The sequence below is a fragment of the Chrysemys picta genome, chromosome 2 (assembly GCF_011386835.1).
Source record: "Chrysemys picta bellii isolate R12L10 chromosome 2, ASM1138683v2, whole genome shotgun sequence".
Classification (NCBI taxonomy): domain Eukaryota; kingdom Metazoa; phylum Chordata; order Testudines; family Emydidae; genus Chrysemys; species Chrysemys picta.
The window spans coordinates 223,316,341-223,330,491 of NC_088792.1; the positions used below are offsets into that span (position 1 = coordinate 223,316,341).

General features: G+C 39.1%; 1 protein-coding gene across 1 annotated transcript in view; it reads left to right on the top strand.

The window, feature by feature from the left end:
* RP1 (RP1 axonemal microtubule associated) overlaps positions 1 to 14,151 on the top strand; it is a 297,670-nt gene that overhangs the window by 107,758 nt on the left and 175,761 nt on the right. Inside the window, exons 20-23 of the mRNA XM_065585560.1 lie at positions 4,808 to 4,894; positions 8,737 to 8,869; positions 9,134 to 9,285; positions 12,167 to 12,321. Of these exons, the coding sequence (XP_065441632.1) occupies positions 4,808 to 4,894; positions 8,737 to 8,869; positions 9,134 to 9,285; positions 12,167 to 12,321 (527 nt within the window). The remainder of the gene's footprint in view (positions 1 to 4,807; positions 4,895 to 8,736; positions 8,870 to 9,133; positions 9,286 to 12,166; positions 12,322 to 14,151) is intronic.

The window sequence follows — 14,151 nt, forward strand, 5'->3', positions numbered from 1 at the left end:
ACGGCATGGTTGGCTCTGCTAAGAGTCATAACCTCGCTGTTTTCCAGCTAACTAATGCCCTAATAAAAGACTGAAATGTAAAAGGTTTATACATGGTATTAATAGATTGCAATAACATGCATGTTACATTGTCAGGATTTGATCCTGTTTATATCCTGCAATGAAAACAAAAGGAGTTTTGCCGTTGACTTTATTAATATAATTAGGATCCAGTTTGTAAAGGAGCTTACCTCCAGGTAGAATGGAAGGAAGAAATTGCTATTAACAAAGGGCTAAAGCTTCTCTTGGCTCTCACACAAAGCTTTTATAGGAGGGACATATCCTCTTTTGTTGTCTTCCAGCTGGAAGCCATGTGTGAATGAATTAACCAGAAATGATACTTCCCATCATGTACTAGAACTTGTTCTGTGTGCTTTTTCTATATTATTGTAGTTGTGACTCACACCAAGATCCTTATTGTCCATAATAATAATTAATAAGTACTTCGTACTAATATGGCTTAAGCATAGAGGCTATTAGCTGTGATGTTAGTTTTGGAAATATGTACAGTATATATTTCACAGCGCTATGACCCACTGGGAACTCCTTTCTCCTCACTAGTGAATAATTTATAACCAGTTTTGGGTAATAGCATGTCTGCAATATTAACTTCTCTCCCTGTCCATAGATTCCCTAAGATATGGACCAATTGTCCTGCTATAAAATAGATATCCATTATAGCCGTGTCCTATGGATATTGATCTTGAAAAAAGAAGAATCTCTCCATCAGCACCATGGGCCGCTACACTCCACACACTGATGCTCTGGCTTTCAGGCCTGACATAAATATCAATTAAAACATTTCCCCTCATTAGCCTGCAGTAGACAAATCCATCAAAAGCTAGCTAATGAGTAAGAACTCTTTAAAAGTGACATTGTTTTGTACCTGTGGATCAGTGTGAGTATAGCAGTCGACTGAAATGGGGCCAGGAATGCAAGACTGGTTTTATTACTGATTCTCTTTACTGCTTGTGTGCTTGAGCCTGATGTGTTTTCACTCGCACTTTGCTAAAGCAGGAGACTTCACTTTTTCATTTTTAAAATGATCGACTTCCTCAGAGGTCTAGCCAGGAGTTCTAGGAAGAAAACTGCCTCAGACAGCATTACGGTAACCCAGGGCAATTTGAATCTCTTTCCTAAAGCTTCCCTATTGCCAAACTCATGCAGACAGCTATCAGAAAGTGGAAATACCCTTGCCTCTAGAAATAAAAGGAATCACATCCCTTACTCATGTAAGTAGACATTACCTGTTGAATCCCTTTTGAGGCTGCTCACATGAGAAAAGATTGCTTGGGCATATTATACCTAGTATACTAATGGACACACTTGGCTATACCCTTCTCTAATTATACCAAAGGGAATCCTTCTTTTGGCCAGACAAACAGGTGCTAAGTTTGTTCTAGGCGGACATCACTCCTTGCATTTCCACAAAGCCAATACATTGCCCATTGACACTGACACAAAAGAGGGCAGGCAGACCGGCCAGCTGAACCATTAACCAAATGGAATGGATAAGAATAATCAGAATAGGCATAAAACGTGACAGTAATACATATTCAGAGTTTCTGAATGAAAGGATAATGTATCAGGTTGCTCCATTTCATACAACAATAGTCTACTTTCCAAGTAGGTAAACTATAACACTGGTAGTTTATTGACTCAGAACCAGACAATGACACCCTTACTCTAATATCATCATATCATGATCCTATTGACTCATGGAGTAAGGTACTATACAACATAGGTGAGGGCATCAGGATCTGAGCCCAGAGAAGTAAATTACTGCTGAATCAAATGGGGAACCATTGGCGATGATAATAACATCATCATCTTCCAAGTGTGGTGATAGATTTTGTTTTGTTAATACAATTAAAGTTTCCCTATCTTCCCACTGAGCTCAGTAAATAACTTGGAATCCTCCAACTCTCTCATCTATACCCTATGAGCTGCTCAACCTGTGGGAACATCAATGAAAACAGGAATTTGGGTTAACATTGTTCTCTTAAACATTCTTTGTATGGGCCAGGCAAAGTGTTCTGGGGAGCAGAACAATGTTCTTATAAAGGCCGCTGGTCCTAGAAATAAGAGTTGGGGAAATATTAAGCTGTGAAGGGAGACAAGGAAACTTTATTTTTATTAATGGAAATAGAGAGTAGGTGGATAATATATGAGTAGGGATTTTTAAAAGAAAGGGTAAAAAGAAAACTATTTAAAACAATGTAAATAGCTCTTTGGGATTTGAACCAGCAGTGAGCTGGGACTGGAAAAAGGAGAATATGACAGTGGATGCTGCCATCAGCCTTTTAGTCAGAAGAACACTCACTGAGAAATAATCTGACAGTAAATCTGTTTTTCAAGTGTCTGAGAACTCTAGTTGTAGTACAATATATAGGATGTGAAATGATTTGTATTCAATTTAAATAATGATAACAGTTCAGCATCAAAAAGACCTGAAAAATGGGATAGAATTGGACTATAAGAGTATCCTTTATACTTACAGTGCTACAAAATGCTTTACAAAGTAAAGGTGCACGTGAAATGCAAACTGTATTCAATCAAAAAGGTAAGAATACATCAGTGACTTCTAACGGTTTACAGATCTCTCTGTACCATGTTTTTGGAGCTAGATTATTTAGGCCTTTTGTATCCTCCATACAATTATATGACCAATATTAGGATTTATGTTAGAAATTATTTTAACCCTGTTGCTCTAATGCATCCTGAGAGATGTTATTTTACTGCATGGTTTACATTTCTGCGTTCACAAACTGGACAGATGCTCTAAATATTTGTCAAAACAACTCTGCAAAATGGCAGTAATTTCTGGAAAGTAATCCTAGGTCTAAGTGTACCTGTGAGTGTTGACTGCACTTTGATTTGCTGATATATTCCAGAAGAGAAAGAGGATTCTCCATTCCATGCCTTGTCTACTCCAATCCTAGATCTAGGATTCAGAAGGTCCAGCAAATTCATAAATTTACACTGGCATCTCTACTATTTATTTTCTGGCCTGAATTAAAGGGAGACTGCCAACATTGAGGGATTAAGGTTCACCTCGAGGATGCTGAATTTAATTGTATTGTGGTCACGATTATTTAGTGGCCTAACTACAGTTGCTCCTTGAACCACTCCCTGTGTGTTACTTAGCCCTAAGGCAAGAGTAGTCTTTCTTCTTACATGCTGTAGAAGTACCTGTTCCAAGAAGCAAGGGTTTAAGGTGTCATGAAATTGCTTCTCTCATTGTGACAAATGGCCAATCTATATGTAGGTAACTGAACTCGCTCCCTGGGTCTTCTTTTTTAGCTATAGACCTGATCCTGCATTGGGATCTGCTTGAACAGACCCTTGTGCCTGTGCATATGGGATTTGGAGCATGTGCAGGGTTCCACTCTAGGAGATCTCAATGCCGGAGTGGGGCCTGAGTTTTCTCTTTGATCTCCTTTACTGTTGTGTACTCAAAACCTTTTTCCTCAACAGGAGGTTGATGGTACATTTGTATTCATATGATTTGGGATTTGTATTCAGATTCTATTGTATAGTCCTGTCTGCTCAGAAATTATTAGCCCGATTCTCTTGTCACGTTAGTTTTACACCAAGATTGCTCTGCTATCTTTGATGGAGTCAGTCCTGATTTAGATTGGTATAAGTGAGAGGAGAATCAGGCTCTTAGATTCAATAGGCTCTTTTAGATATAGTACTCATCTCCCACTTCTACCAGCTAATCTGTCCTACCTAGCCAGATATTACTAGATCCCCTTGAGTTTTTGACATGCTCTCATATGTTAATAATGCCAATTACATCAGTGTCCTCTTCCATTGCCAGGCACAGTAGTTCATCTGTTTTTGCTTTTAAGCATCTCACATTGATGCAGTCTGTTTCAGTTTTCACTTTTGATGGCATGCCTATTGTTATTCAACTTTATTATATGCCACTCTTTTACTTTTCCAGAATGTACTTCTGATGTAAACCATCCCTCTTCCAGCTCAGCTGTAATTTCTAATCTATCTTTTAATGGTCAGATTTTTTTTTGTATCACTCACCGTTCAGCTTTGGCCATCCTTTTTTTCTCCAACCTACCAGTTGGAACCATCTCAAAAATATTGCTAATTTTCTGTGCCAGCATCCTGGTTCCATTGGGGCTAAGGAGGAACCCATCTAATTATATTGGAGCCTAAGCCGAAGAGAAACTGAATAGCCTATTTTCAGGGCTGGATTTTGAAAAGGGGCAGTCCAAGGTTTGCCTGACAACAGGAATGAATTGTTGCGTGCCTATCTTTGTACACACAGGTATTTCACTTTCTCAGGGAAATTGGGAAAGAATTACAGTTGTGCATGTGACTTTATGCCTATTTTTTTTTCAAAAACGTGGCCCTCGGCCAAGCTGAATGAATGGCAAAAAGTGTAAACACAGCACAAATGGTGAAAAGTACATTATTCTTTTCTTTCACTTGCAATAAGCTAAGACACAGGAAAGGAAATATTTAGAGGGTTGGGTTTTTTTGCAAAACTATCATGAAAAGATAGCAGCCTGGGCACAAAATACACATGCCCACTCTTACTGTCAAACAGCTTCTCACCCCATATGTGTGGGCAAGTAGAATTATGTAAGGCTGCCTTCTAATCTTGAATCAACTGCCGGGTCAGTTCTCCAATGTGGGCTTTGGTTAAACAGCCTCTAACCTTCACATCACAAGCCAAGCAAGCCTGAAGTGTAGAGCTTCAATGCTTGATCCTTATTGACATGTGCTGTTTTGTGTTTAAATTCAGGTTGAAATAAAGTATATTGGAGAATTCTATAAGATAAGAATAGGACACGATGGAACAAGTGAACACCCAGAATGGAAGTTAGAAAAGGTAAGACTGAATACTGCATACAGATGTGGTCTCCTCATCTCAAAAAAGATATACTGGGCATTAGAAAAGGTTCAGAGAAGGGCAATGAAAATGCTTAGGCGTTTGGAACGGGTCTCATATGAGGATTGATTAAAGAGGCTAGGATTTTTCAGCTTGGAAAAGAGGGGACTAAGGGGGGATCTAATAGAGGTATATAAAATCATGAGTGGTGTGGAGAAAGTGAATAAGGAAAAGTTATTTACTTGTTCCCATAATATAAGAACTAGGGGCCACCAAATGAAATGAATGGGCAGCAGGTTTAAAACAAATAAAAGGAAGTTCTTCTTCACACAGCACACAGCCAATCTGTGGAATTCCTTGTCTGAGGAGGTTGTGAAGGCTAGGACTATAACAGGGTTTAAAAGAGAACAAGATAAATTCATAGAGGTTAAGTCCATTAATGGCTATTAGCCAGGACGGGTAAGGAATGGTGTCCCTAGCCTCTGTTTGTCAGAGGGTGGAGATGGATGGCAGGAGAGAGATCGCTTGATCATTACCTGTTAGGTTCACTCCCTCTGGGGCACCTGGCATTGGCCACTGTTGGCAGACAAGATACTGGGCTGGATGGACCTTTGGTCTGACCCAGTATGGACATTCCTATTTTCTTAAGATTTTTATGGTAAATTTGCTGATCAGTCTTCAGCATAATTAGTGCTTTAATTCATTGCTTTGTGATTTTATAGTAAATAGTGGAAAAACTGAATGGGATGGTAGGTGATCATTAAAATAATAATTAATACTTATTTAGCACTTTTCAACTCAAGTCACTTTATAGAGAAGAGTAAGTATCATTTTACAGATGATAACTGAGGCAGAAAGTGGCTTAAGAAACTTTACCAAGGTCACTAGACAAGTCTGTGTCAGATTCAGGAAGCGAACACATTCTGAGCTCTGTCCATGAAGCTACTGCTGCACCAGTTTGACTGGATAAACGTAATCCCTTGTGCTCACCAAATGGGCCTATATTATTCATTAAAGTATCCAAATGCATTATAAAATATATTAATAATTTATTAGCTATAAGAAACTTGACACAGGGCATTTTCTGGGGTGTGGTGACAGTTTGGGATTCACTCAGCTCATCACTGACCCCCAACTTGGTTGGTTTTGGTTAAATCAGTGCTTTTCAATCTTTTTTCATTTGTGGATCCCTAAAAAAATTCAAATGAAGCTGTAGACCCCTTTGGAAATCTTAGACCTACTCTGCAGACCCCCACGGGTCCACAGACCCCAGGTTGAAAACCACAGGGTTAAATGAATCTTAACATAAGACAGCTAAAGACTAGTTGACATGCATACCTGCAATGAAAGACCTTACTGAATGTCAAGGCTACATGGTGGAATGTTTTATTTGCAATAACAATGAAAACTTGAGATTTTATCTCTGGTTCAACTTTTTTGGCACATTTTTACTTGTGTGTAACCACAGAGTCCTTTGATCATGGTATATACTGTACATCCTAGCGTATGTGAGTAGTTACTTCCCAGGGCCAATGAGAAATTCTTTGACTATGGGATTCTGGGGGAAAAAACCTAATTTTGCACTTAACCAGGGCATTCAGAGAGGGTGAAATTAGTGACAGATTGTATAATCCCAAAATACATGCCACCAAAGCATTTACATAAATGTATTATCACTGTCAAGTTTATAAAAGGGATGGATCAGAGCCAAAACTTTGGATTCAAACTCCCCCAAACTTGGCATTGTTAGCATTTTTTATTTCTAATGTGACAATCACTGTGGTACCTAGGTGCTAATTTTGGAGTACTGATACTCTGTCAAATTTTGCATCCTAAAAAATGGAACAGTATTTTTCAGTTTGCTGTAGATTGCTCTTATATTACCTCTAGAAGCTGGCCGTGGAAGGTCACAGAATTTCAGCTACACCATGGACAACTGCATGAGGAGAAAAAGACCGAAGTTTGGCTATGAATAGGCCAGTCATATCCTTGCACACAATAATATCCATGCTTGGAACAACATATTTCAGAGCTACTAAGTGACCTAATTCTACTCTATTTTGCTGAATAACACTTGGTAGAATAAATTCATACTATAACAGACCTATCATGTAATATTCCTTTCAGAACTCCAGACCAAGTACCTGTGCTTTGTCTCCTAACCTTAGGGCCACCCAGAGGATTCAGGGAGCCTGGGGGTAAAGCAATTTCGGGGGCCCCTTCCATAAGAAAGTTGCAATATTATAGAATACTATATTCTTGTAGGGGCCCCTCCGGGTCCAGGGGCCTGGGGCAAATTGCCCTACTTGAACCCCTCCACCACCCCGGGCAGCCCTGCCTAACCTATGTGTATGGAAACACACGTGCCTGCCTTTTTATTCTGTCATTTCATCTTACAAGGCCTGAATCCTAAAACCAGAACTACATGGCAGTAACAGATTTTTGACATTAGCTCAGAGGCCTGAAGTTTAGGAATATCAAACCCAAATAGAAGTTTAAATGTTTCAGTTTTGGTCAAACAATTTCAGGAAATCTATTTTCCAACCTGTTGGTTACAGCACATTTCTTTAATATGTTAGTCCAAACTTCATAGAGCAACTCTGGGATTTCAAAGAATTCCCTTCACTTAAGGAAACCAATTAACTTGAAAGTTGTGTTTTTTTGTCAATGCAGCTAACATTTGTTGTTGCTCTGAATCAGCAAGGGGAGCTGTGCCAATAATCATTTGAGCTGGTCCTGTAAATTCAATTAGTGATTAAAAATCACTGCTGCAAAAGTGTTTCATGTTGGAACCCAAATGCTCTCTCTTTTAAATGACTATTATTTTAAGTAAAATACATGTCCACTTTAATGGGGAAGCAATTTAAAGGAGTCTTTTCTCCCCCTCTAAAATGTGCTTTTAGAATTTGAGTGCAAATATCTAATTTCATAATTTTAATCATAAAGCTTCTTCTCAGAATACCATATTTCAAACAGCATCACGAGTGTAGAGACAGAATGGTTTTGGCACTAAATGTTTGCTGCTAATGAAGGTTGAGGAAGGGAAAACTGTAGTATGTGCTGCTATAATCGAAGACCAATAATAACCATCCCTAAGAAGGAAAGGAAAAAAAAGCTCCTCTAATAACATGAAGCAACAAACAAGACCGTTATTACCATAGCACTCAGTAGCAAATAGCTCAAAATTTGGATCCTGAACTATCTTAAATTGGGGAAGATGTAAATGTGTTTGGATGCAGGGGTTTGGTTTGTTCCATTATAGAAGCAGGAACCAGCTACAGAATTTGGATCTGGATCCACCAGTTTCAACACATAGATTTCTTAGAATCTATGAAAACACGTGCTTTCCCCCACCAGAGTTCAGAGGGATTTAGATTCAGGAATTTGGTTTCAGCCCATTTCCATTTGGAAATGGTCCTGTAACAGACCCACTTCCCTTTCCAAAAACCTAGTCTCACTGCTCATTTTTCAGAATGTTTTCATTCTACAGTTCAGAAGGCAGTTTTCCATGGAATTTATCTGTAAACAAAAATCAGAACCAGTTATGTTTAGTAAGGTAAGAAGGCAAATTTAATTCACGTGTTTGCTCACACCAAAATAAGACATATTTTGAGAACTCTTAGCAGATAAAAAGAATAGATGTTAGCAGTTACAGCAGAGATACCAAGGAATGAGTGAGCATAAAGATTCTCTCTAAAGATGGTCTTTCTAGTTCCAGGTAGAGGCATATTGGTAAAATAGTAACAAAATTAGAAAAGTAAAATGTATCTCTTCAGTACTAGCCTCTGCAGAACTGGAGAAACTGCATTGCATCATGGTTGTTGCTACTGCTTCTTCCCTAGGTGACACTGCACCATGTAAAGAGCAGGAGGACTCTGCATTTTCCAGCAAACAAGTGGTTGTCAAGAAGCCGTGGAGCTGGAGATATTATATGTGAACTCCCAGTAGAAGAAGCAGGAAAACCCATTTATCCAAGTACGTGTATACTTCGGAAGTACACACTTAGATGTACTGGATTCAGGTTAGCTGTGTTATCTTTCACGAGCAGTATATTCATAAAGGTATTATTAATAATCGCAAAAAACACTTAAATTTAGTTCTTGAAAATATAATCTCTGCAAATGTGTGCAAGACAGATTTGTGGTGGTGTCTTCATTATGACTGAAGGTTGACCACATATGAATTGTGATCTCTCTGTATGAATAACTAACTCGTGTTTTCCTTTCTCGGTTTTGCAAGTTGTGAGATACCACATTTATGTTTACACTGGCCATCTGGAGCAAGCTGAAACAGACTCTCCGATCTACCTATGTATCTATGGAAAGAGAGGAGACTCTGGTCTAAGACTTCTGCATAAATCTGATATGCCAGTGAAATTTCAGAGAGGAATGGTAAGTTTGAGCAAGGAAGTTTGCATATTCACAGAGACATGTTTAAAGTAGCCTTTATACATGCTTAAAATTGGTTTTGAGGGGAACTAATCGAAATCTAGGATACAGACACACTTCAGTTTATTTAGCTACTCTTTTATTAAAGATTTTCATAGATATAATACAGTACATTTGGTGCTTGCCATTTCTGGGAGATGATAATATAAGGTGAGGAAAAAACAGGACATAGTAAACCAGAAATGAATAATGGAACAAGAGTGAAAAATGGGAAGTTGGGGAGGGGGCAACATTAAGGAGAATAAAAGAATAGAAAAAGAAAGAAAAAAAATCAAGATGAAGAGAAAAGCCACAAGGGAAAATACAGACATTTTCAGTCAAAGCATAAGAGATCAAAATTGGACACAAATGAGTGCACAAAAATTGTTTCATGGCTTCAAATCTCAGTAGGAACATTTGCTGTCTATTTCTTCTAACACATGGCAGTTTTGTAAAGCATTTTGATACTGATGAATGCAATCCAGGTGTAAATGAAACTATCTAATTTGTCTTTCATGTACCTCAGAGCCTTACCATAAGTAAAATACACAAGCTGCATTCTGCAGCGTGGTTTAGTGGACTGAGCAAGAGACCGAATTTCAGAAATTACTGAGTTCTAATTCTGGTCCTGTCACTGAGGATATGTCTACACCGCAATAAAACACCAGTGGCTGGCCCATGTCAGCTGACTCGGGCTTGTGAGGCTCAGATTGCAAGGCTATAAAATTGTAGTGTAGCTGTTTGGGCTCGTGTAGGCCCAGAGTCTGGATTCCAGCCCGAGCTCAAATGACTATGCTGTAATTTTATAGCCTCGCATCCCAAGCAAGCAGACATGGGCCCGCTGCAGGTGTTTTATTTCAGTGTTGACATACGCTGACTTTCTGAGTGCCCTTGGCAAGTCACTTGGCCTCCACTGTGTCTCAGTTTCTCCATCTGTAAAATGGGGGGAAATGAATGCTTACTAACCTCACAGGTTATATTGACATATTTGAGGAATACTTATAAAATGCAAAGCGTATATAAATGCTAAATTATTCAGCACAGTAGAACATCCCTGATACATTGAGAAACTGCAGGTGGATCTGTGCCAATTTAACAGCATAGAATATAAATCTGCCCCATTAGTAATGCATTAGATATAAAGTACTGCACAAAGGAGTTGAAATTCAGGACATAAAGTTGCCTGAGAGACCTCTTTTGGGTAGGCTGATGAGAGTGTCCTGTATTATATTATTTATACAAAACGGCTAAGAGTGAGGAGATTCTATTCTTCACCTCATTTGTTACAGAAGCTGGAAAGTGTGTAGTGAATGAGGCAGGGGACTGCAGGAAAAGAAAGTATCATCTGCTGGTTCAGGCAGTTGAATACTGCCCTGGAGAACTGGATTCTATCCCTGTCTTTGCCACAGAGTTCCTAACATGATGCTGGGAAAGTCACTTAAACCAGACTTTCACAGGTGGCCACTGTGTTCCTCATTTTCTAGGTACTCAACTTGAGATGCTTCAGCTCTGATTTACTAACTTGTTGAGCACTGATAGCTGGAACTGAGGTTAATGGGAGCTCTGCTCTGAACATGTAAAGTGGTATAAAATGCTGAGTTCTCTGAAAGATCTGGCCCTAAGCTTCTCAAATTGAGCACCCAAAATTAGATGACATTTTTGACAATTTTGGCTTTAATCTCTGTGCTTCAACTTCATCATGAAATGGGATAATAATACCACTTCACCTCACCTCACCAGGGTATTGTGAACACCAGTTCATTAATCTTTGTAAAGAACTGAGATGCTGCAATGACTGCATCGCAGAAAAACCCACAAGGAAATGAACAATTCTGTATTCGGTGCAAGGTTTGGTTGTTGTGCAGTAAATAAAGCGGGGGGGGGGGGGGGGGGGGGGGCCCACACAGAATGAGAAGGATAAAAAGAAATATTGGATAGTTACCCATTCAGTGAGCACTGTCCATCCTGTTCACTGAATGAAGCAGGGGGTCCTGTGGAAAATATAGTATGTGGTCATATAATTAAAGAATGTCTCATAATGCATATGCACAAGGGGGCTGAACTAAGGTTACATGGACACCCCTAATTCTGGCATTTCCTATCTTTAGAGTGCTTGACTTTACGACCTTAACATGCTTTTAGCGTAGGTTTTTTTGGATCTCTCTCTGTGTGTGTAATAAATTTATACTTTTCATCTCTTCCCTTTGAGTTTTTCTGTTAAACTTAGAGAGAGAATTTGCACAGTGAACTGTATACTCTTCATGAGGTCAAAACTAGGCCAACCTGAATCTGTCACCTGATCAGCTGCATGCCTCCATTAAAGCAATCTTCATCAAACTTTTGCACAAGTCTAAATGGATAAGCAGAACAAAGTGGCATGCCAGATTTCAGCTTTTTCAGTATAATGACATTTAAATGGCGGGGGGAACCCCACATGAAGCAAATATGTCCCTTACTAAGAAAATAATGTTACAGTATTGTAAAGTAATCACCCCAAACACTGCTCAAGCATTATTGTAAGGTGTACTGGATCAGTACTGAAGAATTTTGCACTACTTTTGGGGAAGGTAATTTACATGAGGTTTTTGCCATTATTATTACATTCAGATTTTTAGCTTGTCCACTTATTACCTGATCCAAAATCCATTGAGTCAATGGAAAGACACTGGATAACTTCGATGGGCTTTGAAGCTACCCCGTTGGGAACAATCTGACTCCCATTATATCCAATGGGAATCTTTTCCTTGGCTGTAATGAGAGTTGGATCAATGCCCTTAAAATACTGAGCAGCTTTTAGCTTTTCTTACTGCTGTTATAAAATGGTGTCTGCACTGTTGTCTTCTAGGTGGATATGTTTGAAATGGAAGCTGTAACTCTTGGAAAACTGCAGAAGGTGCTATTGCACTGCGAGGCCAGTAACAAGGCGCAGTACTGGTACTGTGAGAAAGTAATCATCAGAAAAGCTGGGAAGGACGCTGAATATATTTTCAACTGTGAGAGGTAGTATTTACACTACAGCCCTTTTGTTTTTAAACCAGCGTTGTCTTCCCAAATAATCCTTTAAGGCTACATACCCTTTGGATGATACCCATGTGAAACATTTAGCCAATAAATATGCTCAGTTTGGTTTTTCCAGGACCAGCCAGATAAACTCATATTACTTATCACTCCAGGATTGATTGCTTAATTTAGTGATTGCCAGGTAGTGTGTGCCAAAGGCTAACTCCGTACTTCATAATGTTATATGATTGGCTTGTGCAATCCCAACCTGTGTCCCATGTGGAGCAATGCTCTAAGATGGTGGGTGAGAATTTCCCATAGAAGAAGCAAAGATAAATTATACAAACAGGTTTTTAAATTAAAGCCTAATTCTCCATGGGACATTCACAAGGAGCACAATCCAGAAGTAGCATTTGTTCTTGCTGAAGAGATGACTGAGATGCCAAAAAGGGGAAAGTTTTCTGGTGGTTACCTAATTTAAGCTATTAAATCAGTATAACCTCCCCCCCTCACTCCCCCCCCCCCCAATCAAGCAGGGGTTACGCCAGCATAGCGTAACAAGAAAAGAAGAGCTGTGGAAACCAAAAACCTGCTCAGGCCCATACGATAATACTTACACTGCAAATTCTCATAAATGTGAATAACTTGATGTGAGTAGACCCATTGAAATTAGTGGATTGATAGGAGGTAATGTTCCCCAGTGGACAGGTCTCTGGATTCGGGGTCAGGAGACCTAGTTTGTATTACCAGATCTATTGTTGATTTGGTGTAAATTTGGGCAACTTGCTGAAATTCTTTATGCCTCAGGTTCACTATCTTTAAAATAGAAATAAAAATATTCACTCACTTTTGTAAAATGTTTTGAGATTAAGGCAACCCTATAAATTATTATAATTATTTTTATTAATACTGACAAGAGTAGGGATTTCTCATGTGAATAAGGGATGCAGGTTTGGGCACATACTAGTTGGTGTTTCATCAATATACAAACAACACTCTGACATTAATCAGACAGAAGGTTCTATAGAGAAATGAGGCCAGCTGCCTACCTCAAGCAAGAAAGATCAGCTCAGTATCAAATCCGTCCTCCAGTGGGTCACATGGCTCAGACTTCATGCATGACAGGGCACTTCGGTGTATTCATTCTGTGATAATTAGCACCTAGGAGGCTGGTCAGCAGAAAATATTCAGCAGCAGAGGCTGTAAAGGTGAAAAGGAAAGAGAATTTATATCATTCCTGCCTTTTGCGGCTGCTATAAAAAGAACACTGCTACTGACGAGAGTTTAAAATAGGGCAGCAGGATCACCAAGGGATGGCTTCTTTATTGGCCAAAGAAGCTGCAATACGATGCACTTCTCAAGGAAGGAAAATGCTTTGTTCCTCAGACATGCTTCTGATATGCTTTATCTTCACTGCCTCATGGCTTTATTTTCATTTTATACTGGAAGACTTGATTCCCCCCCGGTTCAGATACCATATTCCTTAATTCTCTCAGTTAATATATATATATATATGGAGATATACCTATCTCATAGAACTGGAAGGGACCCCAAAGAGTCATTGAGTCCAGCCCCCTGCCTTCACTAGCAGGACCAATTTTGCCCCAGATCCCTAAGTGGTCCTCTCAAGGATTGAACTCACAACCCTAAGTTTAGCAGGCCAATGCTCAAACCACTGAGCTATACCTCCCCCATAATCTGGTAAATGTCAACATTTTTTCTGACTTAATAGAATCCTGACTTTTGATTTTTTCACAGGCAAAATCCAGCCATTCTCATGGATGTCAATTAAAATGTTGTTTCTGTTTTGGGTTTTTAAAATTATACAAC